The sequence below is a fragment of the Lactuca serriola genome, chromosome 2, assembly GCF_051521515.1.
Source record: "Lactuca serriola cultivar US96UC23 chromosome 2, Lser_US96UC23_V15, whole genome shotgun sequence".
In the NCBI taxonomy this organism is placed as follows: Eukaryota; Viridiplantae; Streptophyta; class Magnoliopsida; order Asterales; family Asteraceae; genus Lactuca; species Lactuca serriola.
This window is the reverse complement of record NC_136409.1, coordinates 80,959,871-80,984,985: the sequence shown is the minus strand read 5'-3', so window position 1 is coordinate 80,984,985 and position 25,115 is coordinate 80,959,871. Positions and strand designations below refer to the sequence as shown.

Sequence of the window (25,115 nt, the reverse complement as noted above, 5' to 3'; positions counted from 1 at the left end):
AGAAAAATCCATATCCCAAGATGAAATTCTGCCTGGTTTCCATCTCGCTTTCTTCAAACCTTCAGGTGAGTTCATACCCCTACAAACACACTTTAAATATGTTTTAAATGCTTTTTAAACTCTTTTAAGGGGGGGGGGAATACAAGTAAACATAAGGTTATTATCGTGTGAAACATCGATCTTTTGCTATACTTTTCATACTATTGTTTTAACTATCTTATGAAGTCATCATCATGCAAAACACCTCACAACACAGCTTTACCCTCTTGGGATACAATATGTTTTATAAATAGAAATAATATTTTATTTATACGTTTACATACAAATACATCATATCAAGGGTAACATTCTTTAATAAATCATTTTATGCATTCAAAGAACTTACGATTTTTGCTTTGTCAAACATTGTGAAAAACGATAAACTTTGCATAAAAAACTACTACTTTAATACATACTTAGTTGAGAATCCGTGAGACGTGTATATCTTCAAATAATACATTTTTGCTAAAAGGTACCGCTACAAGTCCTGTCTATAACCAGAGTCTCCCGTTCGGAGAACGTGTCAAATGTGTATAGATCTATACGGGAAGTCATGATCCCGCGCCCTGACTGTTAGCTACAGTCCGTCCTTTGGGGTGACAGTTTGTCATAACGCTACGACGCCTGAAGAACGTCGCTACAGGCATATTATGTTTAGTATGGTTATAAAACTCATCGGATATACAATTATTATAGTACTTCTGATTGATGAATGAGTAGCTATTAAAACTATTCTTCATCTAGCAAACTGAAATCTTCTAATAGGTTTTATTATATAAATCTATGCTTCAACCTTCTAAAGCATGTCATTTGCTTTCGGTTTTTAGTCTGGGACATTAGGCTAACTATTACTTTAGGAAAATATGGGATTTTCCTGTATAGAAAACAAACAACTAATAGGAAAATAAGGGATTTTCTTGATTCAACTATCTACATTATTCAATACAAATATTCTCATGCATTTCACACTTTTATAAGAAAATAAGGGATTTTCTTGGAAACATACTCTCAATTTGGAATGGCATACAAATTTTCTAAACCACTTATGAACTCACCAACTTAATTGTTGACACTTTCTCTTTGAAATAACTTGTATTCTCAGGGAACCGCTAAGCAGGTTTGGAAATCAACTTTTGGGGATTAACGCGCTGGCGTTAATTACTTCTTTTGAAAGATGTTCATGTATTTATCTTTTGAACATGTAATGAATACAATTATCTAAACATTTTTAAAACCTTTATAAATGTATGGTGGTGTGTACTTTCCTTTCTATGAACTATTATGATACTGAATATGACGTCCTCTGCCCCCGAACGTTTCCGCCGTTCTGGTTTGGGGGTGTGAAACTATGCCAGTCGCTTGGCACTGTCGAAGGTAGCGAGGTTTGATGATAGAACATTCCCCTGATACGGAGGCACTAGCCCCCATATGTACCTTTCGATCTTTTTCCCTTCAGTGGGAACCATATTGGGGTAGAGGGCCACCAGTTCGCTGAATCTGGCGGTATAAGCGACCACGTTGGTGCCCTTCCTGGTCAGGCTCCAAAGCTCCTGCTCTAATTTCTGGACTTCGCCCCTTGGGCATTATTCCTCAATCATGAGGTCTTTCATCGTTTCCCAGCCCATGTCGTTGGCTACGACGAGGGTTAGAGCTTTAACGTGGCCTTTCCACCACGTCAGGGCCTTTCCTTCAAAGGTGCATGCGGCATATTTGACTTTTCTCGCAGCAGGGCATGAATAGATTTTGAAGACTGATTCAGTCTTGTCGAACCATTGCGAGAGGACAATGACTCTTCCGGTCCCATGAAAGGACTTCGTCTTGCAGTTGGTGAAATCCTTGTAGGAGCACTCTCTTGAGCGCACAGGGGTGTCAACCGGAATGGAGTTAACAGGGGTCCCACCTCTGCTGGCGTCAGTAGAGTGATACTGAGCCATGGCAGTTGCCACTGCTGCGGCTACGACAGCATTCAGGGCTGCAGTATCAATGACCGGAGGCGGAGGAGGCGCAGGGTTATTCCGGGTAGATTTGCGAGGAGGCATCTTTCAGCTATAAGTTTATAAAGATAAGCAAAGTGGTAAGAATCGATTTGTAAGTAAGGTGAAAGTGACACATGGACTAACTAACCATAGCCCCACAGTTTGAATAAGTGTTTGAGATTACAAGAATGAATATTAGTAGGAAAACACAAGTGTACAGATTTTTCCCACAGATTAGATAGACGTCAATATTACTCGTATTACCAATGTAACAAGTTCAGGGAAAATCGACCTAACAGTAGGTCTTACATCATACCATACGGACAAGTTTAACAGTTCATAGATTCCTAATTAGAGTACTGAAAGTTAGGAATATTTTACAGACAAGTGCTACTTAGAGCACAGATGTTAAAGGCTATTCATTAACCAAAAGACAGAGATGTACTAGACATCATCTAACGGCGATGGGAATTCCTTGGGCGAGTCTTGAGGTCTGACACTTGATGAAACACCTCTTGAAGGTGTCGCTCCTGAGCCCTCTGGCGGGCTCGAAGTTCCAAGACTTCAGCTCGGGAGGCAGCTAGCTGTTGCTGCAGGGTTTCATTGGTTCTCCGGGTCCGTTCCATGTCTTCTTCAAGACGGCAGATGCGGACTGTGTTGACACCAGAGTTTGCATCAATCTCCATGACCCGGTCGATGGCTACTCGACCTTGCTCAACATTACGAGCTATTCTGCGGATAATGACGGGCAGAGCTCGATCCGCAGAGCCACCATTGCTAACGTGGTAAAAGGTTCGGTCCCCAAAGTAAGGTAAGGGTTGACCCTGTTCGTCACTCCAGCGATTCAAGTTGGTTGCCCACAAGGGTGTAGGACCTGGAAAAGCTGGTCGGGGTTGTTGTTCGGGGCTTGACCTACTAGCGGTAGGTTGTTGACTTCAGGCTCGGAGTCGGATCCATCAGAAAAGCCTTCTGCGAGGTGGTCATCCAAAGGGATTGGATGCTCATCTTCGGGCCCTTCTTCGATCCACCCTGCATTGCCTTCATTTGGAAAGTACGGGTCGCCGTGATGGAATCCAGCCATTTAAATCTACGCGAGAAAAGAGGTATAAGAATATAGTATATATGTAGCGAGTAGTACAAAATACACCTATAGTATTTTAAGTTTAGGTTCTACTGATCTTCTTATGGTATTGTTGGTAAGTTTTTAGACTTGTTAACATATCACAACCATTCTAGGGCACATGCTAATCACTCCTCGGACCAGCATAGTTGACCAGGCTATGCCGTTCCCAGGACTGACCATACATCCCTGAGCTCACTTGTGATATTTAACAATCATAATACTTTTGTTCTTGTCATTGTGACACCGATTTTAGTATGAATGAAGACTAGTATACTTAATTAAATATTTTAATATTTAAAGTATAGACTCTTGGTCAGAGAGTTTTAATCCCTAATGGGTTTATAGTTTAGTATATCTTTTATGGGTTGATATACTTAATTCACTATAAACAATGCTCTGATACCAATCTGTCACACCCCAAAACCAAGAACGGCGGAAACGTTCTAGGGCGGAGGACGTCATGTAAAGTATCACAACACAGTAAAAGTAAACAAGCAAACAACATCATCCATTGCATTAAATATATAATTTTAATAGAAGCGTGTTCTGAACAGTTATAGACAGCAAAAATATAATGTGAATCAAAATAATAAGATGAGTCTTGGATGCGCTCCATCTTCTCAAACGCTGGCCTTGGTACCTGTCTACTGATGACCTGAGAATACAAGTTATTTTGAAAGAGCTTATCAGCTTTAAGCTGGTGAGTTCATAAGTGTTTTAGTGTCGGTGTTTGTTATCAAAACGTTTGAACATGTCTCAAGTGTAAGTTTGTAAAATGTATGTAAATGTTTGTAAGTGTTTGTAAAAGTTTGAATCTCTCAGAAAAACCTATATTTTCTATTAAAGTAGCCTTCTACCAAGGCTTAACTGTTTTGTATGCTCGTTTGTTGTAAAAGTGTGTAATTTCCCAAGTGTAACTATCATTTAACAAAATATAGTTTGTACATTAATGTTTAAGTGAAATAATCACTAAATATATGTAATGGGTAAATTATTGTAGTACTGTAGTGTTGTATTATAGGAACTACTACTGTACTAACTACCTTAAACCGAATTTATATTAAGGTATCATGTGACTAATTGCACCATATTATCGACTGGTAACAACGACATACGAATGGTCGTAATAACGGAATGACGTTTGGCACCCGTAGACCTGCAGGTCCGGCTGTAGCTAGCAGCAAGGTGAAGGATAGTCAATCCAGTATAGATATATACGCAAACTCACGCTCTCCCTTCAAGAGACTCTGGCTACAACTCGGGCCATGGCATTTAAGTCATGCTCCGCTTCATATCACAATAATGAACGTATTCTTGTATATGTAATGTAATGAACTGTTCTAGTATAGTTGTATATGTTCTTTCTCTAGTATAGTTGTATATGTTCTTTGTCTAGTATAGTTGTATATGTTCTCTTTCTAGTCTAGTTGTATATGTTCTCTTTCTAGTATAGTTGTATATGTTCTCTTTCTAGTATAGTTGTATATGTTCTCTTTCTAGTATAGTTGTATATGTACTCGTAGTAATAAGTATTGACTCATGAATGAACTGACTCATTGATCTAGAAATTGTAGTAGTATGATCCTGTGTTACCCTGATGGTAACTTACTAATGATGTACTGATATGCATGAATAAAGGAGTACTTTTATGTCTATATATGTACATTTGATATATAATTAATATTGAAACGACCTTCGGAGGGCTACCCGAAATCCCACCAGACCACATCCAAATCGAGAAAAAGGAAATAGGGCGGATGGCCTTCCTAAGCCCTTTAAACATTTCCTATATATCTACACATATATGGGCATGCAATTTATAAGAAATATAACAAAGTTTAAATAAAAGTATTTGATAAGTAAAAGAGTTTGTAAAGCAGTTTGAAGTAAAACAGTTTGATAAACAGTTTGAACAATAATAAAATCATTGGTTTTGTAGTTACTAATCACATGTGATTGATGTAATAACTATAAGTATTTAACTTGTATTTCCCCCCATAAAAGCATTTAAAACATTAAAAGTATTTCAAAGGTTAATTAAAGGGGTATGAACTCACTTGTGGTGAGTGGATTGGATTGAAGTGTCGGATACCGTGCTAGGTGGCAAACGGAGACTTGTTCACACGCACGAGCCTAGTTATCATATAGTGAGCATATATATAACTAATTAGCCAAATAATAACTAATGAAATAAGTTGGGACACTCTAGAACATGAAAACACTTTGTATAAGTGTTATAGGTCCTAATGGTTGTCTCTAGGTTGTTGTGGGACAAGGCTAAAGGGGTTTAATGCTTCCAAGGACCTTGTATAGGTGTTTACTCCTCAATAAACTCCACACAAGGAGTTTACGGTCATAAACCCTTGAGTTTATAGCCGTGAACTCTTAACTTGGTGGTACATGGTGTTTTGAAGTGCTATTTGATTTCTAGAATAAGTTCTACTTGGTGGTTTAGTTCTTTGGGTAGTTTAGGGCATAGAAACATTCCCTTGAGGAGTTTACGGCCCCAAGGCCAATTCCCTTAGATTTTACGGTCGTAAACTCTCTTGGGATGGGTATTTTTATTCTTTCAAGCTCCATGCACAAGTACGATAATTTCTAGGCATTTGTTTAAGGCTAATGAGGACCCTAGGCACACTTTGGTGCCCTTGTTTGGAGTTTACGGCCTATGAGTATTCCTTGGTCGTAAACTCACTTTGAGGGGTGCTCTTGATGTTTTAAAGTCCACAATTTAGCTAGGAATAAATGGGGGTTAATGTCTAAAGCTTTAGGAGTGGTTAGGGCACATTTTGGCCCTTGAAGTTGGAGTTCACGGTCCAAGAAGTTCTTGGGCCGTGAACACCCTAAGCTTGGTGTTTTTGATTTTTTTTCTAGCCTCAAATTTACATATTTGCAAGCCTAAGCTAGTTACTTATCAAGGGAATGGGACTAGATAGCCTATAAGCTTCATTTTGGAGTTTACTTCCCAAGAACGTTCTTGGGCGGTAAACTCCCGAATCTCACGTATTTGACATGTAATCTATGTTATTAAGCATATAATAATCATTATAAAACAACTAGAGAAGTGTACTCATGATTTGGGATGAAAACCCGAAGATCCGTGAGAGAGAAAATGGCTTTTCTCTAGTTGGAAATGTGAATAATGAATGAATTTGGTTCAGAAATCTATTTATAGTCCTGAGATATTTTTGACTGAAAATATTTTTATTCCTGAAATGATTTTTAATATAACAGAGTGTTGGAATAACAGTGTTGCACAAAACCATAGTGCATCCACTATCCTGATATTTACTGAAGTGTAAACCTTGGATTACTCCAACTTATACGAAAAGTCTGAAAATTGACTATGACAGTTATAACTTCTATTGAAGTGATATTTTTTGTACAGAATGGAAATTTCGGGTTGTCACATAATCAATATGGTGATAAATAAAAGGTGTTATATGTATATTCATAAATTCAGAGACCATATTGGATTCGATTATTCTTGTGTTTCACTTTGCATGTTTTGACTTACATAATAACTAGGTTATTCTTCTAGAATGAATAAGTTATTCAAACCATCCACAGTTGGTCATATGTTGGAAGTAGATATGAATCAAGACTATCATAGGTTGGCTTGTAGAGGTCCAAGTTGGTGGACAAAGTTGTGCTACAACACTCATGAGTGCTCATAAGTTTTGAGTATTAGATTCAACCCACGCTCATTTGAATCACTTCATGGATTTTATCACGAGTGATCATGAGACGATAATATCTTATATTCTTCAAACCTAGAGATATAAGTTGTTACTATGAGTTGGTTGTACATTGATTGGACGACACCGCATTGGTAACTCGATGTTATAAAACATGCCTTTGTGTATGATTCAACAAGTAGTAGAACAAGCCAGATGAGTCGAAGTTTATCCATTCCTTTGGGATAATAGTGATATTTGTGGGTCCCTCGATGATTTAATGATGATACATGTGAGTGCTTGGCCAAGCCAGGACATATTTGATCTGTTTAATTAGTCATTCATCATGAATCGGAAATCAGGAAACAACAAATGGACAAAGAGAATGATTTATAACCATGTCTCAGTCCATATGATATCTAGAATGGAGGAATATATGATCCCTTATTTAATGGACAAGTCATTAACAAAGGTCAGAGTTCATCGACAAGGTCAGAGTTCGACAGAAGCTTTTGAGAGCTACGATTGCTGATCGGTTCCTGAAGTCATACGCAATAATAGTTTTAGACTTATCCAAGTGGGAGTTTGTTGGAATAATGTCTAAGTCCATAACTATAATTGGTAAGACTTGACCCGACCCGACATGGTCCATTTGGGTTGCATGGCATCAAGTATTTGGATAGACTATAATGAGAGAAATAACACTTAAGGTTTGTTAATATATTATAAGTTCTAATATATTAATAAGATTATTTAAGTAGTATTGATCAAGAATTAATCTAGAATTAATTAAGTGATCAAAAGAAGACTAATTAAATATATGGGTTGATTGTGTATATCATCCATACTTGTATAGTGGGCTAATGATCCATGGATTGTCAAGTTGGGCTAAAACCCACAAGATGCTCCATGGATGCTCCATGGTATATTTGAACCCATGGATCCAAGGAAATGGAAAGCCATGACAATTAGGGTTTACCCTAATTGTCACAAACTATATAAGCATCTTATTGTTGACAAAATCGGCCACTAGAGTATGTGTGAAAGGGCTAGCCAATTTTCATGAAGTGTGTATATTCTCTCAAGTTATTCCAAGTGTATTTGGTGTTGTGTGAACCATTTGAGGTTTCACACTTGGGGCACTAGGCACTCAAGCTTCATGAAGACATTCTACATCAAATAGGTATGTAAGTCTAACTTGAGATATTCATATAAATCAATGTTATTATGCTAGTTAGGATGAATACTTTGGAAAGTTCATATTTACATGTATAATAGAGACAACATAGATCCAAGGTATTTAGGGTTGCATGTACACTTAGGAGTGTTAGAATGCTCAAAACCCAACACCAGTGACCCATATGTCATCTATGGGTGATTCCATCACACGATAAACAACTACCATGCTGACCAATGACCTGCATGTCATCCATGGACACCATAAGAAAATACCATGTTGACCAATGACCCATATGTCATCCATGAGTGATACCATCACACCATAAGCAACTACCATGTTGAAAAATGACCTGTATGTCATCCATGGATACCATAAGCAACTACCATGTTGACCAATGGCTCGTATGTCATCCATAGACACCATAATCAAATACCATGTTGACCAATGACCCATATATCATCCATGAGTGATACCATCACACCATAAGCAACTACCATATATATTGAAATGACCCGTACGTCTTTTATATATAAATTTTGGTTTAAATATAAAATCATAAAGATGTATAGTTTATTAATGTTTAATCCTCGTTTATAATTTTAAATTAAAATTATACTATGTATACCTCGTTAGTCTATGTTCTTTCTTGATGTTAGCTAGATGTATATACCCTATCTATCAATATGGAACTACTTTAATAAATTTGAATTAATAAATATTTAGCGGTAATTAGCACAGTTCGAATTTTTCATTAGCGGAGATTCAAAATATTTCGCAATTCCTTTCCCTCCAACCTACACACGATTACGCTGCATATTAGGGTAAGTTTACTGATTAGAAATAGGGTTTACATTTTCTGTAATCATCATCTCCGGCGGCTAATTGATCGAAGGCTTTGTTCATTATACGTTTGTGCACTGACTTTGGCGATATAGGTTGTCGCTCATCTAAAATTTAATTTTATTTAATTTACTGTTATCGTGATGATCGTTTCTTGTTCTCTGATCATCTTCATGTATATTATCATCTTAAATTACAAGTAAATTGGTTTTGATTGTATTCAATAGTTTGCATGCATAGTAATGCATTCATATATAATTTATTTTTATTGTTTGTTTCTCTTTTCTCATCAGTAGTTTATCATCTTTAATACATCGGTATTGACTACAGTTTTTTGTTATTTTTTAAGCAAGAAAGATGTCGAACTCGAAAGCTAAAGGAGCATCCGATGTGAAGACAACTAAATTCAGTGCACCACAGGTTATGAAACGCAACAGGATTTCAGCTGCAAAATTCATAAACAGACAATTACAAGATGAAGAAATCGACTTTCCAATACCAACAACCACATACAAAGAACCTATAACATCTACAAACAAAACCCCAATACCAAAATCATTAACATCAACCATGACTACCACTTCCTCGGCATCACTTACAACATCTACACCGTCCTTAGAAAATACATCTAAAACTTCAGAAACTTGAACAATACAATCCTGACAATAACCAAAACTTCAACACCTACATCATCTAAACCATCCTCAACACCGACACCCACTACCACATCATCAGCACCTATATCTGTGACAACCTGAAATTTATTCTGTCACCGTAATCCATTTCCGTTAGTAAATATATTATTATTATTATTATTTATTTCGTTAACATTTGGGTTAGGCAAACGAATTAATGTTTTATTTTATTTTATTGTCGATATGAAATAAATAAAAACACGCGTAATACCCTCAAAAGGATTTGAGAAAAATTTAGGTTTACGACTAAGCCGGGTCACGACCATTTAATCGGGTAAAATTTTAAATTCCGTTTAACGTCAGTTTGGGGTGGATCCCCACCTGGCCGCCAACTCAGACCCTGTATAAGGGTTGAGTGGCCTTCATTTGAGGCTTTCCCCACTCCTAAAGCTTTCTCTCTCTACACTCTCTCTCTAGAAGTTGGGTTTGGTCAAGAATCACCTCATTCAAGCTCCAAAATCGTAAGTAATCCTCCCTAGCTTGTTGTTTAGCTTTCTATTCATGAAAACTCGAGATTTAATCACCCAAACACCTTAAAAACTCGACTTTACAGTTTGGGAACACCTCCCAAAACCGTGAACACCCTTAAGGGGGTTTTGAAGCCCCAAAATCCCTCCATAACTCTTCTAATGCTCATCCTTGACTTAGAAACTTACATGCATGAAATTAGAAACCCAAAATCGTGCTTTTAAAGGGGTAAACATGAGTTTACTGTCCATGAACATTCATGAACCGTAAACACCCAACAAAGGGGTTTTGATGCCCCAAAACCCTCCCAATGCTTGGATATGGACCTAGAAACTTGCATAAATGACCTTAGAACCCCAAATCACGAAATGGATGGAGTAGCCATGAGTTTACTGTTGTAAACTCATGGGTTTACGGTAGTAAACTCCCAAGAACCATTCAAAAACCGTAAACACCCCAAAAAGGTGTTTTGATGATCCAACTCCCTATCTAGCATGACTTATGGACTAGGAACTTGCTTGGATGGTCTAGGAGCCTCAAAATTCGAAGTGGATGGATAGACCATGAGTTTACTGCCGTAAACTCATGGTTTTATGGTAGTAAACTCCCCAAAAAGGGTCCAAGGACCGTAAACTCCAAAAAAGTGGGCAATTCATGCCCTAACCACTTTCCTAAACCCTTGAAATCAACCCTAGAACCTTCCTTGGTTAGGCATGAAGCTTAAAAGCACACAAATACACTCGTCCCATGATTTTACGGCCATAAACTCATGGGGGAATTGGCCCCTCAACCGTAAACTCACCTAGGGTGAGTATTTGAGGAGTAAACTCCATAGTGAGGTGTTACACTCCTTCCTTGCAACCCAATAGCCTCCTAACACTTGACCAAAGAGTTTTCTTCACATTAGGATGTATATATGTGTTTAATTAGTTTATTAATCACTAATTACTTGTAAGCATATGTCTTCATATGTTACTAGGATCATAAAGTGTGTTCAAGTCTTTACTTGACACCAAGCGCTCATCCGACACTTCCACCCGATCTACTCGCTACATGTGAGTTCATACCCCTCAATTAACCTTTTCAAATGTTTTTACATGTTTTAGGGGGGGGGGGAATACAAGTTAAATACAACAAGTTATAGTATCAAATCATATGTTATTTATAACTTATAATCAAAAAGGATTTTCTATACTTTTAGCTACTTGTCAACAAAACTATTTTAGATAATTACCAAACGCATTTTCTATATTAAATTGTTATCAAACTAGTTTCAAACTTTTTTTAAATTAATTTTCCTTTAAACTATATCTACACCAATATATTTATATAAGTAAGACTTGAAGGACTTAGGACCGATAGTTCGCCTTATTTCCTGTTCTTATTTGATTGCGGTCTTAGAGTATACTGTTATCCGTCCGACTGTCGTTGAATTCTTGGTTATATATCATATATATTTGTGTTAGATATGAAAGTCTTCATCTTATTCAATACCTTTGTAAATCAAAGGTATGCAATCCCTCACTCTATTTAACTATAATAGGTATAGTTAAGACTACTGCTCGTTACCTCTATCACTATGATACTCACTATAATTACTACTATTACGAGTTAAGGCACGTTAAAGAGAACACTCTTTATACTATACTAAAAGTTACTATACTATAATACAAGAGAATACACTAATCCAGAACAAGACACACTATCCCTCTATACGTCACTCTACTGCGCAAATACCATGTAACCAGAGCTTCCCGGAAGGAAAGCAACACTACATGTATAGATCTATATAGGACAGACGCTATTACATCCCGACTGTTAACTACAGTCCGAGCCGACTAGGCCCAGGGGTGATAAAATATTGCTACACTACGTATAACCGGGAAGGTCATCGAACTCTCTATCACTCAGTTTGGTTACATGAGAGATCATATTCATATCCAAAATTTACACACTAAGGATCAAAGTCTAAGCTAACTTCCCAAAGTAAATAAATATATATTACTAAATGAAGTTTGCAACACTACTACAGCCAGTCGGCAATATCTTTTCTCATCTACTTTACTTGAATGAAATCTATTACCTTATATTTATAACTGAAAGTTTCAATGGAAATACTTTCACACCCTCGAAGGATTAAACTTACAAATGCTCGAATCTAGAAAATATGGGAGTTTCTATGGATTTTTACTATTCTCAAACATAAATCATAGCTTTTATATTACGTGATTGTAAACACTTTTATACAAGCAACGACACTAAATTCTTATGAACTCACCAGCTTTATGCTGATACTCGTTTTCAAAATAACTTGTATTCTCAGGTCAAAAATAGACAGGTACTGGTGCAACTTTTGAGAAGATGGATCAAATACAAGACCCATCTTTTATTTTGTTTATACTTTTGGTGTCTATCAAACTGTACAGAACACGTTTGTATTTACAATTACTATACTAATGCAATGGTTGTTGTTGCTTGTTTTTACTATTATGCAATTGTAATGATACTGTACATGACGTCCTCCACCCTAGAACGTATTCCGCCGTTCTCAGTTTTGGGGTGTGACAATATCTACTACCACAACCTCAAAATATGCATCTACACTACCATCCTCCACAACTATAGTAACTACCACACCCTCCTTAAGCAAAGGAACTACCACATCCTCAACATATATATCTATCCCAATACCTACCCCAGAATATACCCCATCAACAACACCTATCCCAGAATCTTCCCCATCACCAACACAACCAACCATGAATGGATCTATAGTGGAAAGTGTAGAAGGTGAAAAAAATTCCTCTTAAGATTGTGGACCAGATGGACGTTTAACTGTTAATGTTTGGAAAAAAAATGTGAGTTACCAATCAAATCTTATTTACAACTTTTTCTATGTATAAACTTTTAGTTTACACACACACATATCAATTCATAACTTAAAACATCACATGATTACTTGCAGGCTAATGCCACCAGGCCCTTGTGAGCACTTTATTAGTCAGTCCTTTAAACAAAGAGTAGATCCAGAAGGGTACGCTTGGGGAAAAGTAAACAAAGAAATGCGCGAATTATATTGGGAGGAGTTTCAGGTAATTAACTATATGTGACAAATTATTGTTTGGTAAACATTTACACTTTAACTTATGTTTATATTGTTAATGTGTAGAAAAAATGTTGTTGGGATGAAGCAATAGACTCGCGGGTAAGGCAAGCTTTGGCAAGGAAAGCAGCAGAAAGTTATGGTCAATATCTCTTCAACATGCAGAGCCCAAAAAGAAACAAACATAGCTTTAAACTAGCTCATATTCCATAGGAAGTCTGGAACTCCTGACAATTAAAATGGAATACAGAAGAATACAAGCTAAAATCTGAGTAGAACAACAAAAATAGGAATAACGGTGTGGCTGATGGAGTAGCAAAACCTACACATAATGCTGGATCCGCAAGTCATTTGAAGATAGCTTCTGATTTGGTAATTTTTTAAATGGTATATCGTATCAATGTTTATATATGTTTATCTGTATATTTGACATTTTATATTGTATTTATGCAGAAGAGGAAATTAGGATGTGATCCACCACATAGTGAATTGTTCCTGTATACACACACAAAGAATCACGATGGAGTCAGTTTCATAAATGAAAAAGATGGACAAATTCATGTAATATTCATTTCAGTGTTAAACTTTTATATTGTAGCTAGTCCATAATATCATTCATAAATTTGATATATTTTAACTTATATTATTAAAACGAGAATAGTTGGAAGCTGAAGGTGTTGAATTTGAAGAGGACAAGCTATTTTATGTTGTTGGTGGTCATGTTAAAAAAAGAAGACTTTATGGATTAGGCTCTTTTGCAAAGGCGGTTCCCAATAGGAACGTTAAAACGGATGTATCTTACATTCCCTAAAAAAATGATGAAATAGAAGAAATGAGGGAGCTTGTTGCTAAACAAAAACAGCAAAACGAAGAGCTTAAAGAAATGACGAATGCCCAACAAGAAGTAAGCAACGCAAGGGTTGGGCATCTTGAAAAACAACTTCAAACGACATTTCATCTTATTAATGTCTTTACAAAACAACAAAATTAGTAGCTTGATATATGTTTATTGTAGAGTATTTATTTTAGATTAACAACTTTCTTTTTTCCATGTAATAAATAATTATTGTATTATATTATGATATAATGGTTTTGATTTTTTTTTGTTATTTTTTTTTCATATATTACTACAAAATAATTTGGATATAATTTATAAATCAATTATCCATCCGTCCATATCGGATCTGATATACAATATACACCACGAAAATTGCTAGGGATTCATGACCATGGAATTTGCTAGTAAGTCATCAAACATAATTTTCTAGGGATTCAACACGACGGAATTTGCTACATAATCACCTCCATGGAATTTACTACGGAATGATCACCACGAAATTTACTAGGGAATGACCACCACAAAATTTACTAGGGATTCACCACCATGGAATTTGGTAGAGAATGACCACCATGGAATTTGCTAGGGAATCACCACCATGGAATTTACTAGGGAATGACCACCACAGAATTTACTAGGGATTCACCACCACGGAAGTTGCTAGGGAATCACCACCACGGAATTTGTGATGGAATAACTACCATAGATTGTGTGACAGAATCCTACTACAAAATACCATCTACCACAGATTTAATTCCGTTGTCACATTTGTGACAGAAGTATCGTTTCCGTTGCAACCCCCTCTCCACGGCGTTTTTAGGGATGGAAATGGGTCATTGCAAATTCCATAGAAAATCATCTTTTGCAACGGAATTTCAGCTTTTCGCAAAGGATTCCTTCCGTACCAAAATCGCGTTTTTCTTGTAGTGTGAAAACCCTAAGCACAAAGCTTAGTGAGTTCCCCAAAATACCATAAACATACAATCACAGAATATCATGCCACATACGTATAAATTGCCATGGGCTCCCCTGCATGGTCTTTATCTGGAATGCCATGGGCTCCCCCCATGGTCTGATATCCAATTGCTTTGGGCACCCTCTGAGGTCTTCCATGAACGTATCATAGAGACAACTAGCACACCACATATCACAGAACAACTATCATATCACATATTACATAATGAGCCGACATTGGTGCTTTCGACCCATGGATATAGTGAGGAGACTCACCTCGCACTGCAGAAGCTCATTGAAAGAATCCCTAGTTGCTGCCCTGACGGCTTCCTGAACTACTAATATCAATAATACACCCAATTAACAATCGAGCTCCTATCCATAACCACAACTCCATACCTGGGGTAAAAGGACCATTTTACCCCCAACCTAGCCTTGATCAAGCCCATGGCCTAAACTACAATCTGAAAGGCCCAAAGGCCCACTAATCAACCAATGGCCCAATTTTCCAAATTGGGCCCAAAATCCTTACATGGCCTTGCCTTAAGGCCCAACCATTCTTTCTAGTCCAAACACTTTGTATCCCGATGGCCTATTAACAACTCAAGCCCAAAATACTAGAAACTACTAGATCCATCAAAGCCCACTAATAGCCCAATTTTCCAAATTGGGCCCAACCCCATACAAGCCTTATACTAAGCCCATAATTCCTTTAATTATAAGTCAAAAGTCAAAGTTAATGGTCTGAGTTGACCCAAATCGCCGAGTTCTCCCATTAAATGCACAGATCGGGAAAATTCGCATCAACTCGTCGAGTTCTCCTCATGAACTCGTTGAGTTGGCCAGGAATCAAACAGCTTAATGCATTAAGCCGTTTCCATTGAATCTAGAAACTTCCATTCTTCGATCTCTTCCCAAAATTAGGGTGCAAAAATAGGGTTAAGGTCTTTAAATAGGATGAAAAACCCTAAAATTAGGGTGCAAAATAGGGTTAAGGTCTTTAAATAGGGTGCAAAACCCTAAAATTAAGGATTTCTCAAACAGCGTCCAACTCGTCGAGTTTCCCTATACCAACTCACACATAACAATAATCAGTAATTCAATTCAACTCACACATAACAATAATCAATAATTAAGACCCAACTGGTCACAAACATAAATACCACGTAGGTAAATGTAGTAAGAAGACTCACCTCACAAATAGCAGCTAAATTAAGACAACTCTCATATAGTGAAGACTAGTACTACGAAACACCTAACAAAAATAAAAAAGTGCCTACTCAGTCTATAACCTAAATCCTCTAAATTGAACAAAAGTCAACTATGGTCAAAAGTCAATGGTTAAAGTCAACTTGACACGCCTCAATGTCGTGGCCACCCATAGGCCACGTCATAGGCACTACAGGACAAAACAGCCGACAACTAATTGATTCACACACTATGGCGACCTTTGGTTATGTTGTGGCAACGCTTAACGAGATGGTCGCAGAAACATCAGTCGTCACGTCGTGGCAACTGGTCGCCACACCGTGGGCACTAGGAACCAACAACTTAATGGATTAAATTTTTGTACTCAATCCTAACAACTATAATTCTCAGATCTGGTTCCCCTCTAGTTCTTGATGGATAAAGTTTCCATCTTTATCCATTGAGACATCCTATTAAGACAATATCTTAAATTCTAAGTCCTAAATGACAGTATCAAGGCATAAACTCACTCAAAATGCCATGCAAGCCAACTTTCCAACCAATCCCAAGGTCCAAAAGCTAACAAATTCACTCAAGGGTTTTAGAGTTCACTCAAACTCCAAGAACAAGAAGATTTGGGACCAAAAGCTTATAAAATAAACTAGAACTAGATCTACAGAAATAATGAGCAAGGTAGAGACTTTATACCTCCAATGAGTCAAAATATCTTTTATGCAGTTGTACCTCCAAAAGGAAGAGGTATGGCAAAAAAATGTAAAAATACATAGGGTATACGAAGCAAATGGTAAGTGGTCTCTTAAGTTGGCATTTGACAGGGATAATTACATTCTGGTTGGTCATGTATACGATTATTTCATTCGGAAGGTTCGTAGTTAATTGTGGCACGACATCGCTTTTGATAGGACATCTGGAAAGTTGTTTATGAAGCCGAAAAGAATGGCATGTTACAGCATCTTTCGGTAAATTATTCATAAACTTATATTTAATATGTTTAATTTTGTTTTGTTTTTAATTTTTTCTTATTTTTTTTGTAGACATGGTTTTATTTTCAATCCATTTCAACTCGAGGCTCCAATCTTATGGGTGTCCCTTAACGCCTAGATATGTGTGAGGTATCGAGGTTGCAAATATAACGCAAAACAACATGTTAAAGGGTTGCAAACTGTGACAACCCGGAATTTTCATTCGGTTAAACCCTAAAATTCAATCACTTCATATTATAAGTCATGTTCACTTTTACTTGTTTTTGGGAAAAATAAGTTCATTTGATTATTTTAATAATTAATCTTTAAACGAACGGGTGAACAGATGGGTCGTCTCGGGTCTCGAAATTTCTAAACCGCGTATACCATGTAGCTTAGAAGTTCGCGGCCAAACTTTTATGTTTGGGCCGTAAACTACCCCCCAAAACGTAAACTCATGCCTGAAGCATGAGCTTACTCCCCAAACTAGTCATTTATATTTACTCCCCAATTACCAAAAGAGTAAACTCAAAAACACTCTCAAGTATCATCCAAGAATTTAATCAAGATCTTCAAACTTGTAAGTGTTCTAGCCATTCCAAGTTGGTATAACACCTAATCTAGTGATTGTACATCTTTTCATCCATCTGTTTTTGTGTTTTGATTAGATTTCCAAAAACACCAAGAACACACACTAAGTGTTCTTGGACTTTTAGCTCATTTCAAGCTTCCTTATAGTAAGTACTTCCATCCTTGAGTCTTAATAAGCTTGTATTACATATTAACATCAAAGAAAAGTCCCAAGAACACCAAGATCGAGGCGTTCACGGTTTTGGGAGGCTCCCAAAACCGTAAACACCAAATATGGTGCAAAGTGGTGCCTTAGGGTGCCTAGATGCTTCACCATGCCTTAGGGACTTGTCTAGATTTATCCTTGATGAGTTTATCACACAAAAAGCACCAAAACCTTACATTTTCATGTGTTTACGGTTTGGGGATCTCCCAAAACCGTAAACACCCCAAAAGGTGCATAAAAGTCCCATAAAAGTCCAATGGTTATTCCTTATGTCTAAATCTAACATAGACTATTGCCATGATTGAGCTAAGGACTTGAAAACCCCCAAATACCAAACTTATGGGTTTAAGGTAGTAAACTCATGAGTTTAAGTTAGTAAACTCATGAGTTTAAGGTAGTAAACCCAAAGGGAAATGACCATGAGGCCGTAAACTCCTCAAAGGAGTGTTTTGTTGCCCTAGTCCCTTCCTAAGGCCTAACCACCAAGTAGAAATGCTTCAAAGGACTTGTAAAACCTCAAAACAACATATGGTCATAAGGTGTAGAGTTTACGACCGTAAACCCTTGAGTTTACTTCCGTAAACTCCTTGGGTAATGGTCATTAGATTTCCAAAAACACCAAGAACACACACTAAGTGTTCTTGGACTTTTAGCTCATTTCAAGCTTCCTTATAGTAAGTACTTCCATCCTTGAGTCTTAATAAGCTTGTATTACATATTAACATCAAAGAAAAGTCCCATGAACACCAAGATCAAGGCGTTCACGGTTTTGGGAGGCTCCCAAAACCGTAAACACCAAATATGGTGCAAAGTGGTGCCTTAGGGTGCCTAGATGCTTCACCATGCCTTAGGGACTTGTCTAGATTTATCCTTGATGAGTTTATCACACAAAAAGCACCAAAACCTTACATTTTCATGTGTTTACGGTTTGGGGATCTCCCAAAACCGTAAACACCCCAAAAGGTGCATAAAAGTCCCATAAAAGTCCAATGGTTATTCCTTATGTCTAAATCTAACATAGACTATTGCCATGATTGAGCTAAGGACTTGAAAACCCCCAAATACCAAACTTATGGGTTTAAGGTAGTAAACTCATGAGTTTAAGTTAGTAAACTCATGAGTTTAAGGTAGTAAACCCAAAGGGAAATGACCATGAGGCCGTAAACTCCTCAAAGGAGTGTTTTGTTGCCCTAGTCCCTTCCTAAGGCCTAACCACCAAGTAGAAATGCTTCAAAGGACTTGTAAAACCTCAAAACAACATATGGTCATAAGGTGTAGAGTTTACGACCGTAAACCCTTGAGTTTACTTCCGTAAACTCCTTGGGTAATGGTCATTAAAACCGTAAACTCCAAAGGAGTTTACCCTTGAACTCCAAACACTCTAGCTTTTCCCTACAAACACTTGGATGCAACCCTTGTGATCTTTAACACTTGAAACAAAGTGTTTTCATATTCTAAAGTGTCCCAACTTAATTTATTAGTTATAAATTGGCTAATTAGTTATATATATATATATATATATATGTATGTATATATATATATATATGTTCATTATATGATAACTAGGCTCGTGCGTGTGTACAAGTCCCCATTTGTCACCTAGCACCATATCCGGCACTTCAATCCAATCCACTCGCTGCAAGTGAGTTCATACCCCTTAATCAATGTTTTAAATGATTTTAAATGCTTTAATGGGGGGGGGGGGAATACAAGTAGAAAACAACATGTTATTAAATCAATCATATGTATTTATAACGGTGTTTTCATCCAGCAGATTTCACATACTACAAAATGTGATGCATGAAATGGTTTTCCATCTTAAAAATACCTTGGTAGCAAAAGTATTACGTTTGAAATATTTATTAAAATGACATCAAGTCATTGTTAATTATTGTTCAAAACTATTAGATGTCTTACAAAACTATTTTTATCTTCGGGAACAAAACTATATCTATACACTTATGTTCTTATATATGTATCGATGTTATAGTTTTCAGCCTTCATTCAGTTTCCCACACTCTTGTGTAGCAAGGGTGTATAAACCTGCATGGACAATCAATTACCTTCCAGTTAACTATTATAGGGATAGTTAGGAGATACAAAACATTATTCCTGTTTCAAGGAATTACACCAGAGTCAGTTCATTCATGAGTCTATACTATACATTACATGTTACTTGAATACGTCTACATCGATACGCTTACATGAATACTTTTACATATATACATTTATTTGTATGCACTTACATGGATTCTTGTACCTAAATTCACTAGGATGATTTACTAGTACATTATGTGTAAATTGTCCTGCCTATCCCAGTTCAACGGGATGTCTAGACGGGACTAACCATTCCGGAACCCACCTGTTAGCAACAATGGTAGATGAATATCTACGGATGCCTACGGTTGTTACTTATACTAGGGGTACCTTTACGGTACTAACCATTCCTTTAACCTGTTGTTCGCTACATAGGTAAATGACCATCTACGGATGCCTACGGTTAATACTTATATTAGGAGTACCTTTACGGGACTAACCATTCCTTACACCTGCTGCAGCTACGGAGGAAAAATTGAACAATCTACGAATGTTCAAAGGTTATACATTTCGCTAATCGCGATGTCGTGTTAATCCTAATACAAAAGGATAACACTTACATGATTACATTTTTCCTATTACTTTATTTTGTGACACATTCACATAAAGGATGAGTTAGACTAAGTACTGTTAGTAATAGTCAAAAAGGAAGGAAAAACTATCATTTTTATAGCAAAACATTCGGGTCTTGGTAGAGTACTACATTTCATACTAGTAGGAAATATGGGATTTTCTAGGGTTTCATACTTATATCAACTGTTTCATTCAAAGATTTACATAGCATTCATAACAGCTTTCCAAAACAAGACAATAACACTTAAATACTTATGAATTCACCAGCTTTAGGCTGATACTCTCTTTCAAAATAACTTGTATTCTCAGGTCACCAGTAGACAGGTACGATGGCCAGGTTTTGAGAAGACGGAGCACAGACAAGACTCGTCTTTTATTTTGATTATATATTTTGGTGTCTTATTACAATGAAAGAACACACGTGTATTAAAACTTTACTTTTAATGCAATGGATGTTGTTGTTGCTTGTTTACTACTTTACATTGTTATGATACTTCACATGACATCCTCCACCCCGGAACGTTTCCGCCGTTCTCGGTTTTGGGGTGTGACACACACGGTATGCGGATGTGGATGGAGCAAGGGCTCAACCCCCACATGTATGAATGACAATTTCTTAACTGAGAAGCATAAAAAATGATCTAATGAAAATAGATAATGCCGAAAAAAGCAAGTAATTAAGAATCGTGGAGGGACGAGAACCTATAGTAGTGCTTGTTTTAAGAAAGTGAGTTACGATAATGTTTATTCAAGTATGACATATTTTCTAATGTTTATTCGAGTATAACATATTTTGTAATGTTAAACATAATTTGAATAGACCTGAAGCATATCATTGTGTGCATGTCAATAAACAGGTGGAATTAGTTGACCCATTAGTCGAAGAGCAATACGTAAGTTTTTATTACTTAAAAGTGAATTAGATTGTTGTTTTTTGCATTGGATTTGAAGTATATTGAAAATATTTTTGAAATACATAATGATTTAGTTGGTGAGATCGCTCTAAAAAAATAAATCATAACCTCCTCCGGTGGTGATCCGAGCTCAATGGATTGCACATACATATTTGAGAAGGTGTTAGGTGCTCCAAGGGGATATGTGAGAAACATCAACCGTAAACCTCAAACTCAAACTCTTAAGGAGTTTCACAATCACAAGCACTACAACAAACTCAAATTCTTAAGGACTTCGGTAGCTTGGCACTTTGGAACTTTGTTATATTGTTAAGGACTTGATGCATTTTAAAGGGAATTTTGATAATTTGGTACTTTTCTTATTTGTTAAGTGCTTAATGTATTTTTTTTATGAATTTGTTAGTTTGGTAGTTTGTTATTTTGTTAAAGACTTTATTGATTTGGTCGTTTGATACTTTGTTAAATTGTTAATGACTTAATTTATTTGGTAGTTTGATAATTTGTTAAATTGTTAATAACTTCAATTGTCAAAGACTTATTTGATTTGATAGTTTGTTAAATTGTTAAAGACTTAATTGATTTGATAGTTTGATAGTTTGTTAAATTATTAATAACTTAATATGTTTGTGACATAATTGTTAAGTAATAATTTATTTTTTCTTAGTTTTTTATTTTAACTTATATACTTATTTTGTAGGATGTTGATGTTAATGTTTTTCTTTAAAATTGACGTTTATAACGACAATTAGAGATATTATTCACTCATTTAATTAGCTAGTTGACATAAAAAACAATGCGACCGACCATGAGGAAGAAGAATAGTATGTTTTGTTTTTTTGTTATGAATGATGTTATTATGTAAGATATTATGTATTTATTAGATCGTTTATGGATTACAGTATAATAATGGATTAGATCATTTATGTAATCTAGATTTTTAGATTATAATAATGGATTAGATCATTTATGTAATGTAGATTTTTAGATTATAATTTCTGCATTTTTACATAAATTAAAAAAAATATAAATTTTATATTTTAAAAAAAAAATCATTAGCGACGACGTACATTTGCGATGACTTTTTCCATTTGCCACGACTTATGACTCCGACAACCTTGGCCAGAAAAACTCTGACCGGTGTACCCCGGAATTGTAACAGCATCGCCACCATTTGCGACGGCAACCTGTTTTAATGACACCTAATAGGGAAGACGCTATAAGCGATGTTTTTATGAGTATTAGACACAAAGTAATAGGGAAGACTCATTTTCGATGACTTGTCTGTTGCTAAAGATGTTAGCTACGATCTATGTAATCAATTTTGTCGACGTTAAAAGCGATTTTTTTTGTTGTGTGGGTTACATTTAATAAATTTCCATTTCCATGATGAGTAGGAGGAAATTGGTTTATTGATAGTACTGTGACATTTTTGTTAAGGGGCCATGATTAATAGCCACCCTTACCCTACACATTTTACATTGTAAAAGGTCAAAAAGTATTAAACTTGGAAAATTTTAAAGTGTAATCGATGGCAAGTTTATTAATGTTGTCTTTCATAATGATGACACTTCATATATGTAAAAAAAATAATTCTCATTAAAAACTTTGGTAATTGCAAATGGCGAATCGCTTAACAGTATAGAGCGACTTTCTTATCATGTTATACATAATTATCTTTTTAATATTCATTATAAATCAACAACTGTGTAAAAAAAGTTAAGACTTCAACATAAATTTTGATATAAATGTAATTATTTAAAAGAAAAACAGTCAATAAATATATAAAGGAAGTATATAAATGGTGGTGATGATTTGAAAATCATCTAAACGTCTCAACAATAAACATATTTGCAGATAGAATATGATATATATAATAAAATATTTTCCTTTTTTAAACTAAAAAACTAATGAGAGATCATTGCTAGACGTTAATATCTAATATTTGGCCAAGTAAATTTTAACAAACGAATCCACGGACGCGTATATTCAAAATGTGTTCAAGTTCAACACATTCTATTGGGAGCCAAACTATTAAAAGACATCAGGTGGCATCTCTCTCTCTCTCTCTCTCTCTCTCTCTCTCTCTCTCTCTCTCTCTCTCTCTCTCTCTCTCTCTCTCTCTCTCTCTCTCTCTCTCTCTCTCTCTCTCTCTCACACACACACACACACTCACACACACAGTATTAAGTTTCAGAGCTTAAGCTTCCAAAGTTGGAACATTGCAGAATCCAAAACTACCAAATAAAGCCTTCATTCATTATTTTACAAGAATTCCTACACACAACGCTTCTAATTTAACACCAAACCCTAGAAATATGACAAGTCGAAGTAAAGCATTTCTCTTATTTTCTTTCTTCGCATTGCTGTTGCTACAGTTACAATTTGTATCTTCTGTTCAAGGGACTCCTTATTCTTCTTCAACTACATACAATATTTCACATCCTCATCATCATGAGCATCATGTTAAATGTAGACGTATTGGTCCAAAGTGTCAAACAGATAAACCAGAAGAAGATGATCGCGTTGCAGAATATGGTGATGACAAGAGGAAGATCCATACGGGTCCAAACCCCTTGCACAACAGATGAAACAAAAGGCTACTAAATTTCAACGACGTGTAAAGAGATGGTTTTGGTTAAAAGTCAAAGGAGTAAACTTGCATGATAAATAAAGAGCCATAAAGGTAATTTGGTATGCAATTACTGTATATCCTTTTCTTTTTCTTCTTATCACTCACGCATATCATAAAGTTTTGTTATTAAAAATCTAGGTTTTCCTTCAAGAAATGGTTGAGATATATAGTACTAGAAAGATTTTGGTTGTAAAGAGTATGAACGAAAGATGGAGATTGTTTCTATATATGTCCAATATAAAGGACGTCTACATATATATTTTTGGAATGGCAAAATGAATATATTGACTTTCAGTTTTATGATACTTCCTTTTGTGGAAACATTTGAATTTCCCTTACAATAATTCCTCATTTATTAATCCTATATTTTCGACATCAATTTTTTACTGACCTCATAGGTAATGTCAAATTTTGTAAATTTTGTGAAGCATTGGGACAATTTTTGTAATGTCGCTATTAGGCAGTGATCATTTAAGTAGTTTTGTTAAATACATGGACCATTTGTGTAATTTCGGAATTAGGCATGGACAATTAATTATGTTGTTTTGTGGAACGTATGGATCATTTCTTTAATTTCTATTAGGTAGGGTAATTTTTGTAGTTTTTGTTATTGTAGGGCCCATTTATGTAATTTAATGAAATAGTTCGCCAATTTATGTAGATGCTATTAGGCATGGACTATTTATATAACTTTGTAGAACAGATGGACGATTTATGTAAATTCTCTATTAGGCATATACTGTTTATGTAAGTTTAAGAAACAAAAGGACCATTTTTAAAAAAAATTTCTAGTGAGAAGGCCCATTTCAATAAATTTGCACGCACAGTCTATTTCTCTAACTTTATAAATCATAGAGCCATTTTTAGAACTTGGGGACCATTAATGTAATTTTATAAATCATAGGGCCTATTTTTCTAATTTTACCTAAGTGGGGACCATTTATATTATTTTGTAGAAACACTGGACCATTTTTATAAATATGCTGCTACGTAGGAGCCATCTTGTAATTTTTTGTGAAACATAGAGACCGTTTATCTA

At 35.9% G+C, this 25,115-nt stretch overlaps 1 protein-coding gene and 1 long non-coding RNA gene across 2 annotated transcripts; both read left to right on the top strand.

The window, feature by feature from the left end:
• Positions 1-12,839: 12,839 nt before the first annotated feature.
• On the top strand, positions 12,840-13,912 carry LOC145089351 (uncharacterized). Its single transcript, XM_079027796.1, has 6 exons — positions 12,840-12,856; positions 12,964-13,090; positions 13,168-13,203; positions 13,378-13,473; positions 13,555-13,662; positions 13,763-13,912. Exons 1-6 carry the CDS (start codon positions 12,840-12,842, stop codon positions 13,910-13,912), a joined length of 534 nt encoding a protein of 177 aa, XP_078883922.1.
• A 9,502-nt stretch (positions 13,913-23,414) lies between these two features.
• On the top strand, positions 23,415-24,381 carry LOC145090352 (uncharacterized). Its single transcript, XR_013701509.1, has 2 exons — positions 23,415-23,489; positions 23,820-24,381. It is a non-coding gene; the product is annotated as an uncharacterized LOC145090352 (long non-coding RNA).
• Positions 24,382-25,115: the final 734 nt, after the last annotated feature.

Excerpts from the sequence above, each read along its gene's own strand:
- LOC145089351 (XM_079027796.1), top strand. Across the intron at positions 13,474-13,554 it reads TGAAGATAGCTTCTGATTTG|AAGAGGAAATTAGGATGTGA; the intron begins GTAATTTTTTAA and ends GTATTTATGCAG. Across the intron at positions 13,663-13,762 it reads AAAAAGATGGACAAATTCAT|TTGGAAGCTGAAGGTGTTGA; the intron begins GTAATATTCATT and ends AAACGAGAATAG.